We start from the raw sequence: 23,121 nt of genomic DNA, 5'->3' as shown, positions 1-23,121 counted from the left end.
GAACTTGACACTTGGGATCAGAGCCTTTATCCAGTGGAACGTGGCCAAATGTTGTTCAACGGCCCAGCATTAAAAGCCGATGCTGACTGAGCCCTCTTGGGCCAGGTATTATGCTGAACGTCTTGCATTTTCCCCTCTTTCACCTGCATCCAGTCTGCTCGTGAGGACGGAAGGCGTCCTTGCTTACAGAGGAGGAAACTGTGGCTCAGAGACGGGAAGTGACTTCCCTGGGCCTCCAGTGTGAACTGATGGGACAGGAGCAGGCCGCACTCGAGTCACCGGGACCCTCGGGTGCTGCCTGAGCCTCGTGTGTTTGTGCCGACAGGGTCTGCAAGTACCCAAGAGGAGCAGGGCCTCCCCCACCCTGCCTGGAGGCAGGGGGCCGCCCTGCCCTGGCTCCGGAGGTTGGCAGGTCCCACAGATGAGGCTCCATGTCTCATCCCGAGGGTGTGAGGGCTGGGGGGGAGGGACGCCTCCTTTAAGCTGCCGAAGCACTTAGTTCTCGTAGAAATCAGTTCTTTGGTGTGGCCATCACAGGAGATATGAAAGACAATGGGTACGGTCTCAGGGGCCCCAGGTTTCCTCCCCAGCCCCTCAGGTAGGCAGGGAGAAGGCGTGGGAAGGGGCATGGAGACTGTGTCTGGGCGGTTGAGCCACGGTCACGTTCTTGCCCCCCCTTGGGCAGGGACTCATGCCCTGAAGCTCTCAGTGAGACACGCCTTGGGTTAGGGAGAGGTCTCGGTCAGATCCCGACGCCTCGGGGGGCATTGCTCAGCCTTGTGTCTCCTACGGTGGACCCAGAGACCCTGGGGCCCCTGCCCTCAGCTAGCACAACAAACAGCGTCCCTGGGCCTTCCACGGTGCTGGGGGAACATGGCAGGACGCCAGGAGGCCTGCGGGGTTTCTGTTTACCACCCTGTGCTCGCTCGAGTGTCCAGTGTCACAGCAGCACCACGAGGGACGAGGGGCAGCACAGCCTTACCATCCACCCTGGGGCTGGGGGCGTCGGCCTCCCACCCCCTGGTGCTCTTCCCGCCCCCGGCGTCCCCTGAAGCTGGAGGTCATCCGCGGACGCTGCCAGGTCTGAGCCTTCAGACCGCCAGAGAAAACCCAAAGCCGCTCAAACTGGGAGGGAGCAGAGGCAGCCATGGTCTTGGGGTTCTGCCGTGGAAGGAGGCTTTCAGCAAGAGAGGGGCGACATGGCCCCAATCTCTGGCCACGTGGTTTCCCCTGCGTGCGCCTCCCCGCAGCCCCGCCAGCTTGTGACTAAGGAAAAACATGAGGGCACGCTGATGCAATTAGGAAAATGTTATTTTTCAAATGCTGCCAGATCCTCAGGGTTGACCCTGTAACCTGGGAAGAGACTGCACGGGCGTGTCAGGCCTGCGTCTGCAGGGACGGTCCTTAGCAGCTCAGCTCCGGAGGCTGTAGGCTCGCGGTGCCGGGACCTATCTGTTGCAGGGGCCGGGGAGCATGGGGGCTCAGGGAGGGCTCCTGCCCTTCCCAGTGTGAGAAAGGAGAGGAGGGTTTCATAGCACCTACCCCCCCCCCCACCTGCGTGAACCTCGAGCTCCAGGTGAGTGCCTGACGCCCCCCCCCCCCCCCCCCCCCCCCCGCCTCGTGCTCCCAGCCTCCAGGCACAGCCTGCCCTCAATTTTCCAGCTCCAGGAGCTGAGTGTGGTCAGCAGACTCCTGGACCTGCCTGAAGGCCAAGCCCAGCTCCTCTGTCCCCCTGCTGCTCTCCTGTCAGTCAGGCTCAGGCTGGGGAGCGGGCCTGCTAAGGTGGAGAACACCCTCCCTCAGTGCACACTGCTCTCCCTGCAGCAGCTTAGGAGGGGCCGGGGGGGGCCCAGCGCGGGGCCCCCCCACTCTCAAGTATCAATGTGGATGTGCTGTTCTCCTCGGGGTCTTGGCTGTCAGAGGAGCCTGGTGAGCGTGAGCCTAACAGGTGGAGAATTCCTGCCTTCTCACAAGCATGCCCCGCGGGCTGTCTGGGAAGCAACACGCAGGGATGGCCTGGGGCTGGACTCACCTAGAAGGTTAAGTGATACCAGAGGACCAGGAGTCCAGGGTACTGGTTGAAGTCAGGAGCCTGGGTCTCTGTCTGCACACCTGTGACATTGGCAGTCTCTGTTTGCACACCTGTGACATGGGTGGTCTCTACGCATCTGTGACATGGGTGTGTGTGTCCCCAAGGCATTCCATTAACAGATGTGCGGTTGCCTTGCTGGGTCAGGGGCTGCCACGCTGCTGTGGGGCTCACGGGGTGGCTAGTGGCCCTATGATCTGGGGAGCAGAGAAGTGCTGATGTGCCGAGGGCTTTGAGGGCTGCTGGCCCCTGCCCCACACTTGTGCATGGGTAACTAGCCAGAGTTCACTTCCATGTGGAGATGGGGGCGGGGAAGGTGCAGGAGCCCTGGAACACAAATCCTTGCCCCTCAAAAAGCGGTAGACCACCAGGGTCCCTCCTGGGGCCGGCCCCCACCCCTGGTTCCACCACTGCCGGTGTCTTTAACTCATGTGATAGGGGCAGGGGTCTCTGTGGTCTCAGAATCCTGGTGACAACAGGTAAGGGCACTCAGCCAGAGTTCAAAGAGATCCCGACACCCGCCCCCTCCCAGGTTCTGATCTGACCCAAGCCGCTTGGCCCCAGGCAGGCCAAGGACAAGGGCCTCTTCTGAAGTCTCCTGGTCATTCACCCCCACCCGTCCCCCAAGAGCCTGAGGGTCTGGGAGGAGGCCTTTGGGTCAAAGATGGGTGTCCTGGACCCTGAGGAACCCCAAGCAGCCAGCCTTAGCAAAAACTGTGGAGGGGAAGGCAGGAGGGCTTACGGGGCCCTGAATTGGCCTTGACAAGCCTCCCGCCATGCCCTGGAGGTGCATCGGAGTGAGCCCCGGGCAGGGGCAGTGAGTGCATCTCAGTGGCCACAGGCCTGGCGGTCTGGGTGGGGCTGCTGGAGGCAGGTCAAGGGCTGTGGGGCTTACAGTGTGTGTGTGTGGGGGGGGGGGGGGGGGTCGTGCAGGCAGGCCCTGGGGGGATGGGGATTGCAGGAAGCTGGGCCGGGCAGAGTGGTTTGGGGGTGCAGGCGAGAGGGGGGTGGTGCTGGCCAGGGACTGTGTGGGGCTGACCAGGCAGGTGGCAGGTGGGTGGGGGGCGCAAGAGTCCGGCTGGGGTGGAGTGGGGGGTGCAGGCGGGAGGGGGTGGTGCTGGCAGAGGGGTGGGTACAGCGCGGGGCTGACGAGGGGGGGGGGCGATGGCTGCAGGAGGCGGGGCCGCGAGGGGGGCCGCGAGGTGGGGCGCGGGCACAGCGCGGGCGCGGGCTGAAGGGGCGCTGGCGTGTGCCCGCAGGCAGCCCGGCGCCGGGGACGGCGTCCGCGGGGACGGCGCGTGCCTGGACACCGCCAGCCTCAAGATGAGCGACCTGGACACGGAGGTGCTGCCCTTGCCGCCGCGGTACCGCTTCCGGGACCTGCTGCTGGGGGACCCGTCCTTCCAGAACGACGACAGGTACGGTAGGGAGGGGGTCGCGCCCGGCGCGCTCGGAGCTGTCCGCGGTGCTGAAGGCCGGTCCGCTCCGCTGCCCTTCAACTTTCCCGGGCTTCCGGACGGGCAAGTTTCGGGTGGGGGCTGGGCGACGTGGGAAGCACCTTCCGGGAGGGGCTCCCGGAGGGTGTGACGGACAGCTGTGTGCTGGGGAGTCTTCCCAAACACCGGTCCCGGGGCCAGGCGTCCCCGCGTCTGCGCCCAGCCCCCCGCCCCACTCGCAGCCCTGCCGATTTGGGGGACAAGCCAGCGCCGGAAGCAAGCCGGTGGTGGAGCCCCACAGCCTGGCTGAAGGCTGGTGTCCTCCAGACTCTGGCTGTGGCCATTTGTCATTAACTGAGCGAGTGCCTTTCGAGCTTATGTCGTGGGTTCTTATGGAGGGTGACAGCATTCCCTCACCTCAAATTCTCCTGGGTGGACAAAAGCAGAATGAACTGGAGTCTTTCGGTAAGAGACCAGCAGAACCTTGGGAATAATTCATGCGCCGAGGGAGCTGGCAGGAAGCTGCAAGCAATGTTGCTTTTCTCTGCCTTTTCCCCAAATAGCTGTCTTGGGTAAATAGCGGCCCTTTAGCGCTGTCAGCCTCAGGAGAGACGCTTTCGGGCCTGCCAGTGAAGGCAAGTGCAGGGACTCACGCGGGGCTGGAGCCTGCGGGGCTTGGGAATGAGCCCGGTTTCCTTGCCTTGTGTGTTGAGGGGCCTTTGGTACCTGCTGGTGCCTCCCCCCTCCCCGCCCCCTCCCAGGCCCGGACCCGGCAGAGCGAATGTGCATGCCCCCTCCCCCCAACAGTGCAGTTATTCCGGGTGGCACGTGAGGTGTCCAGGTCGAAATGGTCAGGACGCAGCCTGAGCCTCCAGAGGCTCAGTTGCTGGAGCCGCAGCTGGGAAAATGACATTAGTGACTGAGGCCGGCGTGTAAGGACGGTGCCCGTGAGGAGCTGCCGAAGCTCGCTGTGCCGACCCCTGAACACAGAGCTTCCTACCCGCCCACGCCACATCTGGTCGCGTCCTCCGAGCAGGGGACAGAAGACATAAACCGCCGTGTTCGCCCACTCACGGCCAAGTTTGTGGGTTCCGCAGAGGGACCTTCTGCATTCCGTGTTCTCTCTTGTCAGACTGAGTGCTGTGGTCATAAGTAAGCTCACCCAAGGGCTCACACCCGGGAAAGAGCTGAGCTTCACTCTCTGGAGAGGCAGCGGGGTCAGGAGGGTCCTGGTGTGGTGTATGCGGCTGGGGGCTCGCCTGCCCTCCTGGAACGCAGGAGGCCGGGGCTTTCCCGAGTCAAACCTGTGTGGGGAGCGTCCTCCTACGGCAGCACCAGCCCCTCAGCGCCTAGTCCCTTGGGACCTGCTTAATTCTTGAAAACAGCAGCTCTGGAGATTTTTCCAATGTGGGAAGGAATGGCGTCTATCTCCCTGGGCAGGCCCAGGGCCTCTGGACGCATCGATAAATGCCAGTGTCTGTGGTTGATAAAATTAGAGTGACGCACCCCTCCCCTCAGTTTTCAGGAGTGGATGGCATAGATATTCCCCTGCTCACCCCAGAGAGGAGGCACCGGGCCTGGGTGGACACGCCTGGCCCTTGGAGCGTCCGGGGGCCTCACAGGTGGGGAGGGGGCTGCTGGTTTGCGCGTCAAGACAGGTTCCTGGTGATGTTACCCCCGCTGGCTTGGGGGCTGGAGGGGAGCCTGTGAGGCACAGTGCTGGCTGTCCAGGGTTCCGGGAGCAGCCACCTGGGACGGGGGTGGGGACCTGTCCCATATCCCCTGCCAGCCACTGTATCAGGAGCCCAGTTGGAGAAGTCTCTCTGTTTTCAAGCTTCTCTGGCTCAAGTTTGGCTTGTCCCTCTCATGAACCCTCTCGTGCCCGTGGACATCGGGGCAGGCAGTGCAGGAAACCAGCATGGCGTACGAAGGGTGGCGTAGGGTACTGAGATCGTCAGACACCCCCTTCCATAAGGACACATACACAAGGAGGCACACGTGCTGGGCTTTGAGCTGGCATCCAAGCTCAGGGAGGAGACAGTGAAAGCCTGGCTATGGGAGGCCCCCCCCCTCGATGTTTGTGGCCCCTCGAGCCTCTCCCTCTGTGCTTGTCTCATCCTTGATGTCTGTGCCCCTCCCTCATCACTGATTCCCAAAGTGGAGGGTGGAAGCAGGCTTCTCCCCGGCCCGTCAGGACCCCTTCTGCACATATGGGGAGCCTGTAAGGATGTTTCGGGGGGCACGGGGCCGGCAGGGGGCCTGGGCCTGTGGGCTGTCCCTCTGTGCCATGAGGTTGGGAGCTCAGGAAGACCCTGCCACCAGCACAGGGTTGGCCCCCTGCCCCCCCCCCCCCATCAGCAACATTCTCCCGGAACCCTTTCCCTCCCCCTGTTTTCCACCTCCAGCTCACAGGCCCCAGGGCAGGCTCTGGGGGGGGGGGGGGGGGTACTGATGCCCTGGCGTTCGGCAGGCTGTGAGTGGGCGGCCAGGGCTGTGGGCTTCCTGCTCTCCAGAGAAATAAAGCCACCAGCAGTGAGTCACTGCAGCCTCACACTGTGGCCTTGGAGGGAGGGAGAGACTCAGCCCACGTGGGCCGTGGGCCAGGCTGCAGCGCCCTCTGGGGAGAGGGGGGAGGGGGGCAGGCGGGGGAGGAGGGCGGAGCCAGAGCTCACAGACCTTCCAGGGAGCAGCTGAGGTCTTAGGACGACCTTCACCGCTGCATGCGGGACCAGGTCTTAGGGTCCCAGAGGGCAGGGCTCTCGGCAGAAACGCACCTGGACCCTCCAAGGCCTGGAGCTCAGGACTCCCGGGGCCCAAGGAGCCGCTGAGGAGGCCCCTCCTGTCCCCTCCCAGCCCTGTCCAGGGCTGACCCTCCTGTGCTCCCGGGGTCTGAGTCACAGCTGGAGGCTGCAGGCCCCCCCACTGTGAGCCCTCCTCCTGAAAAGGTGATGACAGCCCCAGTCACCTTGAAGAGCACTGTGATGGGACCTCGAGTGACACGAGGGGGAAGGGGCTCTGCCACTGGGCGCTTTGCCATTAAGAGTGTTTCTCCCCCTCCTCGCCTGCATCCCGGACAGGAGGCTCTCAGCCCCACTCCCCACCCCCGGGCTCAGGATGATGCAGGTGGGCTCTGTGCACTGAGGTACAAAGGGACACGGGGGCTGTCACCCTGCAGCCTCGTCCCCCACAAGGGGCACAGCTGTCAAAAGGCTGGGGTGGGGAAGCCACCGGTGAGGACAAAGGGCCTGGCATGTGGCCATCTCCCAGACTGCAGGACCCGGACCGCCTGCTCTCTGCAGCTGTCCGCCAGCCAGGACTGGCCCGGCGGGGTGGCCGAAGCCACAGCTGGAGGCAGTGTCAGGGTCTGTGCCCTCCCCTCTCCCAGGCCTCTGAGTGCAGGACACGTGCACACGGAGAAGCATCTAGGGCCGAGGCTCTCGGGGGCTCTGGGGGCTGGGGGTGGGGGGGGGACATCGGCCTGCTGCAGGAAGGACGAGGAGGCCAGGCCTCCAGGGGTCAGTACGCCACCCCCGCGGCTGTTTGCCTTGGCCCCTCTGACAACAGAGTGTGGAGCTGATGTGTCTCTGCAGTTGAGCAGCACCAGATAGTATTTCACACAACAAGCTGGGAAGTGGGGACGAGGCCAGTCCTGCGTTGCAGGGGCAGGGGGGGGCTTCAGACCCCTGCCGGCCTGTGGCGGGGACAGGGGATAGCCACGGCCCCCGGGGCAGGGGCTCCTCCTCGACCTCGGTCCACGGGGCCCCTCCAACCTGGACTGGGTGCAGGCAGGGCTGGGGTCTCTGCGGGAGGCGTGCCCCTTCCCTGCCCCTCCCCTCAGCCGAGCAGAAGGGGATCAGGCCCCCGGAGCGTGCGCAGTGAAGCCCCCCCAGGAGTGGGGGTCGCATGGAACAGCTCTGCCCTCAGGGCCATTCAGCTGTAACTGTTAATAAATGGACGTCACTGAGCCACGCTGGAGATGCCGCCAAGCCCGTGCACGGCTCCGAGTGGGTTCTAACCCCTCAGGGTGCTCCCTCCGCTGTGCTCCTGCCCCTCCCCCAGCCCTTGGCCTCCCTCTTCCCTCCTCCCTCCCGCCACCCAGGGCTCCTGCAGATGAGGCAGGGGTAGCCTGGGAGGGCAGCACGGTGCAGAGGGCGGGACACTGTCCTTGCTCACTGGTACAGGACCCAGGACCCTCCTGAGAGCCGCAGAGTAAAGCATTGGCAGGGATCTCTCGTCTGGAGGGGCGTCCGGGACAGCTCGGGGGCTGTGAGGGAAGCCAGGGCCGTGGGGGCCGCAGGCTGGCCCGAGTCTCGCACACGTGGGTTCCGTGCGTACCGATGAATACGGAGGGCGCTTCACGGTGGAGGGTGGCCGTGGACGCGCCCCAACCCGTGGCAGTCCGGCTGAAGCAGGGGCGGCGTGACGCCGGAGGAGCCCCGCTGCTCGGCCCCGTGTCCGCCGGGTCCCTCCTGCGTGGGGCTGCTGGGCCCAGGCCTCCTGGGGGCCTGCCTTCCCCCTGCGGCCCGACTCCTGGACGGCGCCGACCCACAGGGTGGGACAGGGTGAGGCCCCAGCTCTGCCCCGGCACCTGCTCCTTGCCCCGCCCTGGCTGGGGGCCTGTGTCCACTGCCAACCCACAGGCCTCGGAGGACACAGCCGATCAGGGAAATGGTGGAGGGCCAGGCTGGCGTGGCCCCGATCAGGTTGGGGGGTGTCCCACCACCTTCAGCTCCACGAATAGCATTGGATGGTGCCCGGGCAGCGGGGACGTGGAACGAAAGCCAAGCCCCTCCTCTCCCCGCTCCCCAAGACCCCACTGGGCCCGGAACAGCCACCCAGGTGTCCCGCCTGCTGTCACACCAGCCTGTTGGATGAGCCCCCACCCTCCTCGCTCAGGCATGGCATCCCTGTGTGTGCTGACCGCAGCATTGTCCTGCCTGTCAAGCCCCTGCATGGTGGCTGAGCGCTTTCCGGCTTCCCGCGGAGCAGGGCCGGGGCGCGGGCGTGTGGGCTCCAGGAGCCGATGCTGGAAGCCTGGAGAAGGCTGCTTCTCTAGGATTCTGCTTGGGGCTACGTGACTGAGTCAAGGAAAAGCCTCTGGTGGTGCCAGGTTCTGGGCAATTCCATGAGCTTTAAGGTGTCCTTAGGGAGTAAAATTTGTGTCTTGATTTTTCCAGTCACTTTCTGGGCCCAGGGTTCCTCTGCCTGCGTCTCCCTCACTCCACTGTGGGCCGGCTGGGGCCGTCCGTTCCCCGATCCTCTTCCCCGGTCACCTGGGTCCCCCACAGGGAACAAGGGCCTGGGGGGTGGCTGGCGCAGGGCAGAGACAAGGGCGGACGACTCCCTGTGGAGGCTGGGCTCCTGGGGGCAGGTCAGGCCTTCCTCCTGCTGGAGTCCCTCCCTCCAAGTGGGGGTTCTGGGGACTTGAGTCACCTCTCCCCCAAGCCCGGGAGGCCAAGAGGGGACAGGGGGAGCTGCGAGTGGATGGACAATAAAGGGACACCGCAGACGGACAGGAGAGGGGCTGGGGGTGGAGGCGCACAGGCACGCGTGTGCTGAGATGGGTCAGCCGGGCTCGGGGACCTGTGTCTGCACTTGTGAAACGGGCGAGCTGCTCAGTTTTCTGGGGGCCAAGGGTGCATCAACACTCTGGCTCCCCCTGCCCGTGCCCTGGGGGTATCTGGGAGTCCGCATGCTGGGGAATTAGGTGTCCCCCGGGAGCCCCGTTCCCCATCCTGCCCCAGGACTGTGCAGGTCAGCGTATGTCTCCGGAGACTTGTACGCGTGACTCAGAATTCAGTTCTTCCTCAACCGTGCAGAGCACGGCACAGATGCCCAGTGAGGGGGCAGCCGGCATCCTCCGGGGTCACAAAGACCACGATGAGTTTTGGTTTCAAGTTCTAATTCCCGTTGGTCCCTTGATGTGCCGCTTACTGCTGTAACGGTATCGTGCAGGGACCATCCCGCCGCCTCCATCTGAAGCGAAGCTAGGGGGCGGCAGTGTTCAGGCTGTGCTTCTGTCAGCTGAGCTGCGTAACAAAACACCACAGCTTAAACAACACATCTATTTCCCGCGGCTCTGGAGACTGCGGGTCTGGGAGCAGGGTGCCTGCACGGCCGGTCCCGGTGACGGCCCTCTTCCCGGTTTGCAGGGGTGGTGTGGGGCTGGAGGGAGCTCCCCGGTGTCTTCTCATAAGGGCACCAGCCCCATCCCCGGAGCCACCCTCATGACCTCAGCTAACCCTAATCACCCCCAAGACCCCCCACTCACAGCATCGCACCGGGGGTTAGGGCCTCAACACATGAGTCCACGGCAGGCTTGGAAGGTTGAGTTGACGCCACAGAAGAAATGGCAGTTCATCCTTCCCGGGACTGAGCTGTGCTTTGACTTAAACTCCTTAAGCTTTGAGGGTGACCCAGGAGAGCCTGGAGAGAGAGCCCGCTTGGAGCTTCCTCTCCCCTCCGGGCTGGGCGTGTGCGCCCGCTGAATGGAGGCAGTTCCTGCAGCGAAGGGACCTGTCCAGGGTCACAGCGCTGCTTAAGGGGGGCTTCAGGAGGAGCAGGTCTCCAGAAAGTGCCCCAGACCCCTGTGGTGTTTTGACTGAGCCTCCACCCGGGAAGCGGGTCTACCTGGAGCCCGTGCGTGTGATCTTACTTGGAAACGGAGTCTTTGTAGCTGTGGTTAAGGTGAAGGTCTCAAGGGGAGCTCATTCTGGGTTAGGGCAGGTGCTACCCTCTGTGAAGAAGGTGTCTTACAAGAAAAGACACACAGGCAAACCCGCGTGAAGGCAAGGGCAGAGGCTGTAGGGATGCGGCCACAGGCCGGGAGCGCTGGGGCCTCCAGGAGCTGGGAGAGGCAAGAAGGACCCTCCCTGGAGCTTCCGGAGGGAATGAGGTTCTGCCCACACCTTGATTTCAGACTTCTGGCCTCAGAACTGGCAGAAAATAAATTCCTGTTGTTTCGGGCCTCCCCGTTTGTGGCACTTTGTTACGGCACCCCAGGACCCTGACGTCCCCATCACAGGGTACGAGTGTGGTGGGGGCAGGCGGCCCCGAGAAGCTAGGGACCCAGGGACCCGGCACCTGCCCCCTTCTCCGGTCTCTAAGGAAGTTTCCAGTGTGGGGTTGTGGAGCGCGTGCTGGGCCTGCAGGCTGGTCACTGCCCGTGTGGGGTGGAACCCCTGGTCCGCTGAGGTTGGACGGAGTCTGTGAATAACTTGGCCTCTCCTTTTGCTGGGGTGTTTTCCGGGGCAGGGCCTAAAGTGATATTGAAAATACACTCACAAGCGGAAATGCCGGAAAAGAGGCCCCCTCCCACTGGGCCGTGGGAGCCAGGAGCAGACGGACACCTCCCCCCACCCCCGGACAGCAGGAACAATGGCTCCTGGCCCTGAGGACTCCAGAGGAGGGGCTGTGGGGGCGCTGCATCCTTCGTGACCTTGGCCCCCACGATAGCCCAGGGAGGAGGCTGCTCCTATGGGGCAGCAGGAGCAGGGAAAAGGCCTGGGGGTCGGGTCGTGGGGAGGGGACGGGCGGAGCCAGGAAGGTGCCTGGACTGGGCGGGGGCTCGGGTTCTGGTGCAGGTGTGTGTGTGTGGGGGGGGGGGAGTCTGAGGGAGCGGACGTGGATGCCCCCAGCCTCTCTTCACAGCTGTGTGGTGGGCAAGGGCAGCTCCCCAAGCATGGCAAGGCCCTGGCCAACCCCACTGCATCTCTGTCCCTGGGTCCGGGGGCTGAGCTGGTAGCACCCTCCTCCCCAGGCCCACGGGGTAGGGGGGCCGGGTCCTGGCTCCTTCCCTCCTCCCTGCCCGCGTTCTGAGCCTTTGTGGGCTCCTCACCACGTGCCCGCCTCGGGGGTCCGGGGGTCCAGAGGGGCTAAAGAAGCAGGTCATCTTGGGAAAGCCCCTCCCATCCAGCCCCTGGAGCCCAGGCCCTGCCCCTGCCCGCATCTCGCTAATTAGCAGCTCATTCTCTCTGTGTCTTTGTGTTTCTCTGCCTCTCTGGCAGGTTTTCCTGTGCTTTGGGCCCCCTTTCAGAGCACTTAACCAGGGCCCAGGAGCAGGGAGAAGGGCCCTGACCCTGTGTCCCCTTCTGGAGGGGAGGGTGGGCAGGGACTCCAGCTGAGTCTGGCCGTGGCTGTAATGCCCGTGCGTGGGGAGATGTGGCACCAGGGCAGGGTCGGCCCCCCCAGGCCAGCCCTCTCACATCCCTCTGCATCCTCTGGGCAGGAGTGGACACAGGTGGGCTGTCTGGAGCTGCCCCAGAAAGACAGCCAGACGGTGACTCTTTGCGGGGGTCCAAAGTAAGCATTTTAAGATGGGGAGAGTACCCTGGTAGCCCCAGGTGCCATCGAAGTGCCCCCAAAAGAAGGAGGCAAAAAATGGTTAAAATGCTAAGCTGTGTTATGTATATTTTACCCCAAGTTGAAAAAAAGAGAGAGAGAGAGGCGAAGGGAGATTTAACACAGACTGAGGAGCCCACTTCAGGACAGGGGCAGAGATCCGAGGGACGAGGCCACAAGCCAGGGGACACTGGAGCCACCAGAGGTGGGAGGGGTCCCCTGGAGCGTCCAGGGGACGGCAGCCCAGCCGTACCGACCGTGGACTTCTGGGCTCAGAACTGGCGGGACCCTTTCTGCTGTTGAACCATCCAGCGTGCGGTCCCCATTAGGGCAGCAGCGGGACCCTCGCATGAGCTCTCCCAGCTGTTGGGGGAGCGGAATCGTCCGGAGAGATCCTCTCACTCCCGCCGGGTGGCAGGAAAGTGCCAGCTGTCCAGCCGCCCAGGCGCCCAGGCCAGGCCGCCATTGGGAAGTGAGTGTCTCACGGAAGCAGATTCCGAGTGGCGTTTGTGGGGCATCTGTGACCCACGCCCTGTGCTGGGGAGGGGGCAGGGGGAGAACGGAGGAGATTCTGGTGGTGCCCAGGAATTGGTTAAAGGGCGTGGAGGTGAGTGAGGGGCCGGCGGGGTCAGGGGAGAGTGGCAGCAACCTGGCCCGGGGAGACCCCACCCGGTGGCCCCCAGCCCCTCGCAGCTGGTCTGCTCAGCCCAGGAGTGTTGTGTCCTTCTGGTTATTAGGGCTCAAACTGCTCTTGATCCAGAATGGCTCCCGCCAGGTGCGGCCCCTCGGGATCTCCAGGCTGCCCAGGACCGTGAATACGATGAGATGTCCCGGCCAGGATCAGGATGTGTTGCACAGTGTCAGGGGCTGAGCTTCATCTCTCCTAAAGTCATGTGGTGGACTTTTGACCACCTGAGCCTCCCCGCCCACCAGTGCCTCAGAAGTGACCTCGTCTGGAAATAGGGTCATTGCAGGTCATTAAGTGAGCATGAGGTCGTCAGGGTGGGCCCTAATCCTGCACGACTGGAGCCCTTTCACCAAGGGGGATCTGGAGACAGGCACAGAGAGAAGACAGCCGTGTGCGGGACGAGGAGGCGGCCTCGGGAGCACAGCCCTGCCGGCGTCGTGGTCTTGGGCGTCCTGGCTCCAGGACCGAGAGGGAACGCGTTTCTGTTGTTTGAGCCGCGCGCCTGTGTTGCTTCTTTCCGGCGAGCAAGGGACTGTGCGTGGTAATTCAGGTTACCGGCCGTCTGAGCGGGCCCCGTCCAACCACACGAGCCCTGTGGAAGCAGAACGCTTTCTCTGGCTGGAGCCCAAGAGGCAGAGCTTTGGGGCCCGGGGGAATTTGGCGCACCGTTCCTGGCTCTGAGGACGGGGGAGCCACGTGCCAAGGCGTGCGACGGCCCTTCATAAGCGAGCCGGTGACAGCCAGCGCGAGAAGGGGCGCGTCCTGCAGCCTCCAGGAACTGAGTCCTGCCAGTGGCTGGATGAGCTGGCGGGCGGAGTCTTGCCCAGAGAGTCCGGCCCTGCCTGACACGCGTCGGCCTCGCCAGCCTCGCGAGGCCCCACGGAAAAGCCGAGCTCGGAAGAGCCAAGCTAAACCCTGCTCAGACGTGGAGCCTACAGCACCGTGAGATGATAAAGGGGGTGCTTTAAGTGGTGACGTCGGCAATGATTTGTTACACGGCAACGGCAGCCGATACACCTCTTTCCTGCAGAACATTCGCCGTCTGTGTGCGTCTGGGTGCCTCTTCCAGAGCAGCTCAGTCTGCCCCTCTGCCTCCGGTGTTCCTCACAGGCTGGCTGTCGGGTCCAAGGGCCGGGCAAACGATTTAGGTGAAGGGACATTTTAGGTGACATGCGGCCACACGCCTCCTGGTTTTCCCTGCACTGCGATGATAGCTGGGTTAGGGACAGCAGCACAGCCCTGCACATCACCCCTGCTGGCAAGAGGGACTTTGCAGATGTGATGCAGGTAAGGCTCTTCACGGGGGGCAGGGGACGCTCCTGGATGGCCGCTGTGGCCCAGTGCTGTCACAGGGTTCTCGGAAGAGGGAGGGGGAGGGGCTGAAGCAGAAGTCACAGCGGCGTGAGGAAGGGACCCCGAGAAGCTGGCAGAGGTGGGGGGTGTCCTCCCCCAGAGCCTCCAGAAGGAACCAGCCCTGCCCACACTTAGATTTTAGGCCTCTGAGCTCCGGACTACGAGACGGTAAATTTGTGTTGTTTTAAGCCAGTAAATTTGGGGTGATTTGTTACAGCAGCAGCAGGACACCCATCCACCGTGTTGTAATCATCGCCCATCCTGATGCTCAGCCGCCCCTGCTGTGTCCGCTGAGAGCCCTGCCCGCTGGGTTCTGCACCTTTCCTCCCCAGTTTTTTTTATTGTGAAAAAAACACATAACAAAATTTACCACCTTTTAAAAAAAATTTTTTTTAAGGTTTATTTTATTTTTGAAGGAGAGAGAAACAGAGCGTGAGCAGGGGAGGGGCAGAGAGAGAGGGAGACACGGAATCCGAAGCAGGCTCCGGGCTCCGAGCTGTCAGCACAGAGCCCGACACGGGGCTCGAACTCACAAACCGCGAGTTCGTGACCTGAGCCGAAGTCTGACACTTAACCGACTGAGTCACCCAGGCACCCCTAAAATTAATCGTCTCAAGGGCACAGTTCAGGGGCATCAGGTGCATTCACACTGTCGTGCAGCCGTCTCCCCCTCCGTCCCCAGAACGTGTGCATCTTCCCAGACTGGACTCTGTCCCGTTACACGTGGACCCTCCCCTCCCCCAGCCCCACCCTCCCGCTCTCCGTGTCCGTGGCTCCGACTCCTCCAGGGCCTCCGGAGAGCGTCCACTGCTACAGGACGTGTCCCCCTGTGACGGGCTGACGTCACTCAGCACGGTGCCCTCCGGGTTCGCCCAGTTGTAGCAGGTGCCGGGATTTGCCTCCTTTTTGAGGCTGACGTTCCGTGGTGTGGGTGACCACGTCTTACGTACCCATCCTTCTGTGGTGCATCTGATGGACCCTCGGGTTGCTTCCGTGTTGAGCTGTTGTGAGTGACGCTGCCACGAACACGGGTGTGCAAATATCCATTCGAGACCCTATCTTCAGTTCTGCGGGCATACGCCCCAAAGCGGAGCTGCTGGGTCACACGGTAATCCCGCTTCTCGGGAAGCCCCAGACCCTCCCACGATGCCTGCAGCGTCTCACGCTCCCGAAAACAGCACACGAGGCTCCCATCCCCCACACCCGTGCCGGCACCTTTATTTTCCGTTGGTTCCAGAGCAGCCGTCCCGGTGAGTGCGTGCTGGTATCTCGTGGTCGTCTTGAGGTGTGTTTCCCCAGTGATCGGTGGCGTTGAGCATCTCTTCACGGGCTCATAGGCCCCCAGGCCGGAGCCTGGGAGGTCTAGCTGTGGTCCCGGGGACAGCCCCGGCGCCACCCCAGCCGGGCGATCAGCACACCCTCTGGTTCGCCTCTCGCGGAGTGGGGCTGTGGGTGAGGACTCCCAGGACCCCGTGGGCACACACCGGTGTGGCTCCGGAGGGTGGAGGCAGGGGCCTCCCCTGGTTCTCCTGGGCACCGCTTCAGAAAGTCCGCGATGCCGGGCCTGCGCCCTAGGCCTGTTGCTTCAGGGTCGCCCCTTGCTGCCTTCTGCCGTTTCCACATCTTCCTGGGTTCCGGAGGCTCCTGGGCCAGCCTGCCCACCTGCCCTCACACCTCCAGACATCATACCCGGACCCCGTGGGCCGTACCTGCCCCAGGGCGCCCCTCCAGCCCGGCCGCCCGCGGAGTGCCAGGCATGGGCGTCCGGCCCCCTCCCCCCCCACGAGACGGCGTCTGGTCGGTGCGTGAAGGACGGATCGGTGACCACCCCGTCTGCTCCTCCCCGTCTCGGGCGTCACTGCCCACCCATCCCCTCAGCCTTGATTGACACCCCCCATCCAGTCCTCCAGAAGCCTGGCTGCCTCCACCTCAGACACCCTGGACTCGGCCTGGCCTGGTCCCTATCGTCACAGGGATGTGAGGTGACGCCCCCCACCCCAACCCCCCAGGACAGCCGTCCTGCAGCAGGAGCCGAGCGGCGTTTATAGCGCTCCAGGCAAGGGTGCTCGCTCTTGTCCGCCCTCCCACCACGACCGTGGGCCGGAGGTCGCCCGACCCCAGCGGGAGTGGGCAGTCTGCGACTCTCCTCACGGTGCGCCACAGCCGGGGAACGAGGCGCCTCGGGCCGCTGGCCGTGCCCAGGGCCGGCTCTCCTGCACGGCCAGGGGACACGGCACCGGCCGGAGGCTAAAGTGGACGACCGTTTTCCAAACGAATCAGTCCTTATGTAAGTGACACGGCAGCCAGCTGGAAAGGCCTCCGCCACCAGCTCCCGGACGCAGCACTGACGGCTGTCTGGTGGTCCTTCCACGCACGTCAGCCGGTTTCTCTCGTTAGGGCGCGTCATACAAAATGTTGGAGAAGCCTTGTCTTGTCACCTGACACTTACCCTGGACCCCAGAAGCCATCACTGCTCTCAGAGTCTAGGACTGCAGCGGCCACGGCGGACTCGGCAGACGGGCTGGCCCGAGAGGCGGGCGCCGCCACCTGGAGCCTCGGGTGGGCCGCAGCAGCCGTCGAGGAACATGAGCTCGTGTCTGTCTGGGCAGAAGTGCATCCCGAGGGCCCTGCGGCTCCCGGCACCTCCTGGGGAGCCCAGCGAGCAGCCCGGACGTCCGGCCCTTCTCTGCTACTGACCGGACCCGGGGAGCCTGGCCCTGCGCGGGGACGGTGCCCGGACCCCAGAGCCACAGCTGTGGGGACGCCGCCTGTGCCTGCGGCCCCGCTCGCCACGTGCACCACCGCGTGTGGCTCGCTCGCCAGCGAGCCCCGGAGCTCTTCCAGCCGCGCCGCGTCCCTCCACGGGAAGGGAGACAAGCGACTGCCATCTCCTCGTCCCCTCCTCGCGCAGGCAGGCAGGGGGCTTTGCCCACACAGAGCCCTCATGTCTCCAGGGCAGATTCCTAATGGAAACACGGTCGGGGGGATGCTGCTGTGGGGGTTTGCTGAGGCCACCGAACGGCTCCGCACCAGCTGTCCCTGCCTCGCGATCTGGGGAAGGGCCAGGCAGGGGCTGGGTGCCCTGGGCCCACCTGCCTCCCACAGACCTTCCGTAAGCCCAGGCCCCGGTGGTTTACTGGGTCACGCAGGTGGGGTGAAGAAACGGGCAGGCCAGGCAAGCTGGAGCCTCTGGTCTAGATGTCAGGGTTCGGGCAGGTCAGGAGGGCCTGGAGCCCCTGGCCGCTGCGGAGGATAGCCATGCATCTCTGCACCCCTGCGCCCAGGGCACCCAGAGCCGGAGCCTCGGTTCCCCCAGCACCAGCACCTGCTGGCTGTTACCTGGGTGAGCCACCTCACCTCCCGGGTCCTCGATCCATTTCTCCCTGCCTCGGTCTCCGGGGGAAGCCACCTCCTGCTTCGGTGCCTCAGTCTCCCCACTCTGCGAAAACGAAATCTTCAGTCTCCTTGAGTTGCTCGTGTTCAGTGAGGTGATCAGAGCCGTCCCCAGCCGGGCATGGGGTGCAGACAGGGCTCCACAAAGCAGCTGCTTTGTCTAACATGGAGCCCAGCTTGGCAGATGAGCACTGCTTGCTTGGTGAGTCCCCCCACGGACTTCCGGATAGCCCTGGGAGGTAGGGAATGGGGGTGCGGGGGGGGGGGACCCACCCAGCCTGAGCAGGCACCAAGAACGGGGCCTGGAAGGCGGGCACCGCTCTGCGCAGGCCATCGGAGCCCCACCTGGGTCCCCTGGACCCGGAGGCCGACTGTGACTTGGGCGCGCGGCTGCGCACCGAGGCTCCCGGGGCTCAGGCAGCGCCTGCCTGCGGAGGTGAGTGGCCGAGAACCACCAGCTGTCACCGCGCCACTACTGCTCCCCTCCCCCAGCGCCGCCGTGACTGTCGTGATTCTTACTACTACTTCCGTTATAAGGCGGCCCGGCAGCCGGCACCGAGACCCCTCCTGCCGGGGCTCCGTGCGCGTCCGCCCGCCCCCCGCCCCACCCCGCCTCCCGGCGCCCCCCGCCCGCCCGGGCCGATCCACTGCGGCGGCGGCGCGGGGAGCGCGGGGCGGGGCGCGGAGATGGGAGCGCCGCCCCCGCCGCCTCCCGCCCGTGCGCTCCCGCAGGATGGCGCGGGCCAAGCTGCCGCGCTCGCCGTCCGAGGGCAAGGCGGGCCCGGGGGGCGCCCCGGCCGGCGCCTCGGCGCCCGAGGAGCCGCACGGGCTCAGCCCGCTGCTGCCGGCCCGCGGCGGGGGCTCCGTGGGCAGCGATGTGGGCCAGAGGTAGGGGCGCGCGCCCGGGGGACCCCGCGCACCGCCGGGAGGGGCTCTGCTTCTCTGCCGCTCGCCTCCCGCCCCGGCTCCGCTCGGCTGCACCTGCCGCGTCGCCCGCAGCCCCGGGAAGGGGGCGGGGGACGGCCGGGTTCTCCCCCTCCGAACCCTCACCCAGGCGCAAGGACCACCCGCTGTGCTATCAGCCGGCCTCTGGGAGCCTGTGCTCTCCCCCTCCCTCCTGCTCTTAGAGGCTGGTACGGTGGGCCTGCAGGTAAGACCGGAGGGAAGCAGGGACGACGACCGAGGCACCCGGCCAGGTGGCTCGGGGACCCCTGCCCGGCCCTCTCCCACTGAGCCCACGCTCCAGTGGGTTCCGGCTGCCGCTTGTGGGGAGGTGAGGCCAATATCTGAGTCCCCACTTCAGAAGTGGGCAGCATGAGGCTGAAGGAGGGGGGGGGGCCTGGCTGAAGGCTGCATAGCAGATCGGAGCTGGGACGCAGGTCTGAGGCTCCCTGGGGGGCTAGTGCCTGAAGCTGGTGGCAACCAGGGTGCAGCAGTCCAATTTCCTGGGGAGGGGCCCGCCTGGGGAAGGGGGCCTCACCAGCCCTTCTCCAGCTCCGCTGAGCGCAGGGCTGGACGCAGCACCCCCATTTCACGGATGAGGACACTGAGGCTCTGTCTGCGGCACTAGTCCTTAGCCAGCAGCAGTATTTAGCCAGCACCTTCTCTGTGCAGGGAACCCTTGTAGATGCTGCGGGGGAAACGGAGATGAATCAGATCCGCCCTGGGTGTGGGCACACGTCGTGGGCACAGAAACCTGTGCCTGGCAGAGAGGTGCAGGCTGGGCCGGGGTGAGGCGAGTGGGAGCTTCCAGGGCCGCTGGCCCTACGGGGAGGGGCACAGGAAGATGGGCAGGGGCCCTCCAGGCAGAGGCGACAGCCAGGGCCAAAGCCTGGGGAGGGTGCAAAGCCTGGGGAGGGTTGGGGCCGAGGTTGGCAGGGACTCTCGGCCTGGCAGATGGTAGGATGAGGGGTGTCTCGGGAGCCTCTCCCCTGCCCCTCCCCTCTGGCCACAGGCTACCCAGGCCCCTCCTGCCCTCACACCCTGTTTCTGGCTCCTTCGAGCACCCCTGGTGGAAAGCTGATGCCCGGTGGTTATTCCCATTTGCCAGAGCGGACTGCTAAGGCTGGAGATTAAGTGCCTCTGAGAGGCGCTGGAGCAGCTAATGGGCAGCCCGGGCGGGAAGGCAGCAAGTGGCGGCCAAGGCCCTGAGGACGGAGTCCTCCTTTCTATCCTCCTCCTGTGCCGCGGGGGGCAGCGGCTCCGGAAGCTCTGGTTACGGCCAGTCCAGCCGCTGCGAGAGATCGGTTCCCCTTGCTGTTCCTGTTCCGGCAGGGGTGCAGAGGCAGGTCCTGCCCAGCCTGCATCTGAGCCTGCGGTGCAGAATGGGAACTGAGATGGCAAGGCCACCTCTTCCAGGGAGTCCTCTCCCCTCCCCGCACTCTTCTGCCCCCAGTTCTGTGCTGACCCTTATACGGGTGGCCTCGCTCTATCCCCAGCAGCCCCTGAGGTACAGGTATCAGCCTCCTTGTGCAGAGCAGAGAAGGGGGAACTGTCTGTAGCTGCGTAGCTGGCCCGTGGTGTTAGGGCCTGGAGCCCTGCAGCCCCGTATCCTCAAATGCTAGATGCACACCATGGAGTTTATTCTGGATAGGAGCAGTAGAGAGCCACAGCAGGTTCCTGAGCAGAGGAAGGCATACAGGGTTTTTGCTCCTTGGAAACTCAGATCTGACGGAGGGTCCTGCACAACCAGGGCGGGGTGACGGGGACCTTCTGTCAGAGGGAGCCAGTGGCCAGAGCTCCTGAAGCTGGCCCCATCTGCATGCCGGGCCCCCTTCTGGGGCCAGCCAGGATCAGCGCTCCTGGACCACGAGGCACTGGCCTTCCCCAGGGTGGCCCACTACAGCTGGGGAGGCAGCAAGGCACCGGGAGGTGCCTGCTCCCAGTGCCAGGGCTCAAGGCCCCCCACCCAACACAGTGCACCCCAGTGGCGTGGATGCTGGGTGGGCCAGCACGGGTCCCTCCCCCACGCTGGCCAGCCCGAGCGCCTTGGGCTCTGAGCTCATGGGTCTCCTCCTTCCCCTCCCCCATGTCTTGTGGGGCCAGGAAGGGGAGGGGCAAGGCTTAGAAATCACGACCTGGAGCAGGAGTGTTGAAGACCATCGTTCAAGAGCCTTTGAGCAAGGGGTCCAGTGGACTCTCCCCGTGGGTCGGGGCTGTGCTGGGGCCCCTTCCTGACCCCAAAAAGCCCGGGGCTGGGGGGTCTTTGCCCTTCCCAGGTGCTGCTGCATGTTTGGTGTGCCAGCCTGGACGGACAGACAGGGCTGGAGAGGAAGGGGCTGGTTGCTGGGCACCTCCCTCCCGCCCCTTCTCCCCCCCCCCCCCCACCAGGTTTGGGTTCTGCACCAGGTGAGGGGCTCACCGGTGTATCCTCAGAAGGGACATCTGAGTGGGTGGCCTGGAGGGCACGGGAAGACTGCAGAAAGATCTAGGAGGCAGAACCCAGGGGTCTGGGAGTGGTGGGGAGTGGTGGCGGGGTGTGGGGAGCACTGCGGACGGCTGCTTGGGGTACCTGGAGGCACAGCCAGGCTGGCCAGTGGGACGCTCCCGTCGGTGTGGATGCCGGGAGGGGAGGAGAGGGGCAGCAGGCCAGAGGCCAGGATGGAACTCTGAGGTCCTGCTTGAGGCTGTGGGCAGAGGCCACTGTGTCCCCGGGACAGACAGAGAGTCCTGGGGAAGAGGGGGGCCAGGAGGAGGGCCTGGGCGGGGGAGGAGTCGCTGCGACCAGATGAGGCCGGTGCCCCGCCATTGGTAGCTTCAGGGCAGGGGACATCCGCGGAGGGGCCTCACTCAGAGGTGGGCTGACAGGCAGGGTTTGGGGAGCAGGCGGGGAAACTCCCGCTGAGGGGCTCCGCGGGAAGCCCCGGGAGGGGCGGGGCCGTGGGGCGGGGCCTGGGGAGGCGGGGCCGGAACAGCTGGAGGCAGTGCCTGGCGGGGGATTGGAACCCCGGTGAGCCCCAGTTCGGGGCTGTGTCGAGTGGCCCCTGGGGGCAGCGTGTCCCTCCTGCCTGTGGCCCTGTCCCCTGACGACGGGTGTGGAGGGGCAGGGCGCACCTCTGTGCGCAGGGTCCCTGGAGCTTCTGTGAACTCGGGGGCCGAGGCAGGAAAGGGAGCGAGGACGGCAGGAAACACCTTTCAGCTGCGGCCACTTTGCTCCGCTGGCCCCCCTGCGCACCCACGCCCGCCCCCCCCCCCCAGGTGCTCCGAGCCCAGCATGCAGCTCCACACCTCAGGGTCCTTGGGGCTCCAGCGTGGTCCTGCTCTCCTGCTGCCCTTCCCAGAGTCCCGCGCGTCTGCCGTGACCCCAGGCTTGCCACAGCCAAAGGCAGTAGGCGGAACCCCTTCCCCACAGGCCCGCTCACCCCCCTCCCCTTTAGGTGGCCCCCGTGGTCCTCCAGGGACCCGGCCACTCTCCTCACCCACCCTCCTTGAGCTCCACCGCCACAGCCCCACTGCAACAGCCTGGGCCTTGCCAGGCTCCTGCCCAGCCCCCTCCTCCCCACCCCTCTCCGTGCAGCTGTCGCCCCAACTCAGAGCTCGGGGCGGCACCGGGGCCAGGACAGGAAACCTGAGGTGGACAAACATGTAGAATCTGCCAGAAGCTCCCGGCAGAGCCCTGGCCTCCTTTGCTCCTTGCGGAGCCCGGCCCCTGAGCACGCCCCCTCCAGTCCCTCATCGTCCCGGACCTCCCCGCGGCCCCACTGTGCCGTCCCAGGCACGAGGAGCTGTAGACCGGGGCACTCGGAGGGGGGCCTGCCCACCCGGAGGGCCCTGCACGGGCGGCGCGCGGCCGTGTGCGGATGACCCGGCCCGTGTGAGGGGCTGGCCCAGCCCTGCAGGCCAGCTCCTTCCTCCCTGCCATGGCCTCTGGAAGGCAGTGGTCTTCCCTGAACGTTCACATCCTCTTCTGGAACATGGCAGCATCGAGGGTTAAGAGAGGCTCCCTGAAGTCCTCTGTGCACCAGACGGGTACGTCATCAGCAAATAGACTTTCTGCATATACACGCAAACGCACACCCCTCCGGAGCCCCCAGGGGCCAGTCCTCAGAGCCCCAGCTGCCACCAGCACCACCCCCCTGCCGGCCTCCCCTCCAGCCCAGGCCCAAAGCTGCCACCAGCCCAGGCCCAGCCATCATGGCGTCAGCTCTTGTGGCCAATCTGGGAGAATCGCAGGGCAGGCTGCCCAAAGGGTAGCAGGTGTGTGATTGCTGGCCCAGTGGAGGGGTGCACCCGGGCGCCCCCCAGGAAGCCTCAGCTCCCTGCCTCGGCCTGTCCTCTCCCTGGGAAGCCAGGGTACGGGGCTGCTGGGCTCTGTGGCCGGGCCCGTAGAAAGCAGGGGAGCAGAGAGGAGGCAGGCAGACTTGACGAGGAGGGAGCCCTGGCTGTTGCGTCCGCCCTGTGGCCTTGTGTGGGAACCGCCTCTCGCCACATCAGCTTCCTGGGTGTAAAGCGGGGCTGATGGTGCCCTTCCCTGGAGCTGGGGTCGCGGTGCCTGGGTGGGCTTGGCAGGAGCAGGGACAGTGACCGCGCGCCGGATAGACGGATTCTTGCTTAGTCCTTGTGCTGAAGGCGGGCGTCTGTGGCCTTGGCCTTGTGTGCCGTCTGGCCTGGGCAGGGGGTGCATGTGCTGTGGGCGCTGTGCTGCTTTCTGGGGCGCCGAGGGGGCCAGGCCCAGTAAGCGCCTCACCACAGGCTGCCTCCCGTGGGCACCTCCGCCTGCCTGGGGCTCCGCGGGTCTGGGGGTGTGCCCAGGGGTGCCCCTCCCCCGACCCCACCGCTTCCCTCCGACCGTGCCTGGAGCTTCCTTGAGTGTCTGTGCCCCC

The 23,121-nt window shown here is 65.2% G+C and overlaps 1 protein-coding gene across 10 annotated transcripts in view; it reads left to right on the top strand.

Annotated features, from left to right (window-relative positions):
• KCNT1 (potassium sodium-activated channel subfamily T member 1) overlaps positions 1–23,121 on the top strand; it is a 60,365-nt gene that overhangs the window by 8,026 nt on the left and 29,218 nt on the right. For 8 of the 10 annotated variants that reach the window (XM_047831075.1, XM_047831072.1, XM_047831074.1 and 5 more), the window contains exon 2: positions 3,349–3,507. The exons of 1 other annotated variant lie outside the window; for it this stretch is intronic. In XM_047831075.1, coding sequence (XP_047687031.1) covers positions 3,349–3,507 — 159 coding nt within the window. Of the gene's footprint in view, positions 1–1,409; positions 1,577–3,348; positions 3,508–23,121 lie in introns of those variants that run through there. One more of the 10 variants, XM_047831078.1, reaches the window with a different exon arrangement.

The sequence above is a fragment of the Prionailurus viverrinus genome, chromosome D4 (genome assembly GCF_022837055.1).
Source record: "Prionailurus viverrinus isolate Anna chromosome D4, UM_Priviv_1.0, whole genome shotgun sequence".
Classification (NCBI taxonomy): domain Eukaryota; kingdom Metazoa; phylum Chordata; class Mammalia; order Carnivora; family Felidae; genus Prionailurus; species Prionailurus viverrinus.
This window is presented reverse-complemented; position numbering and strand designations above follow the sequence as displayed.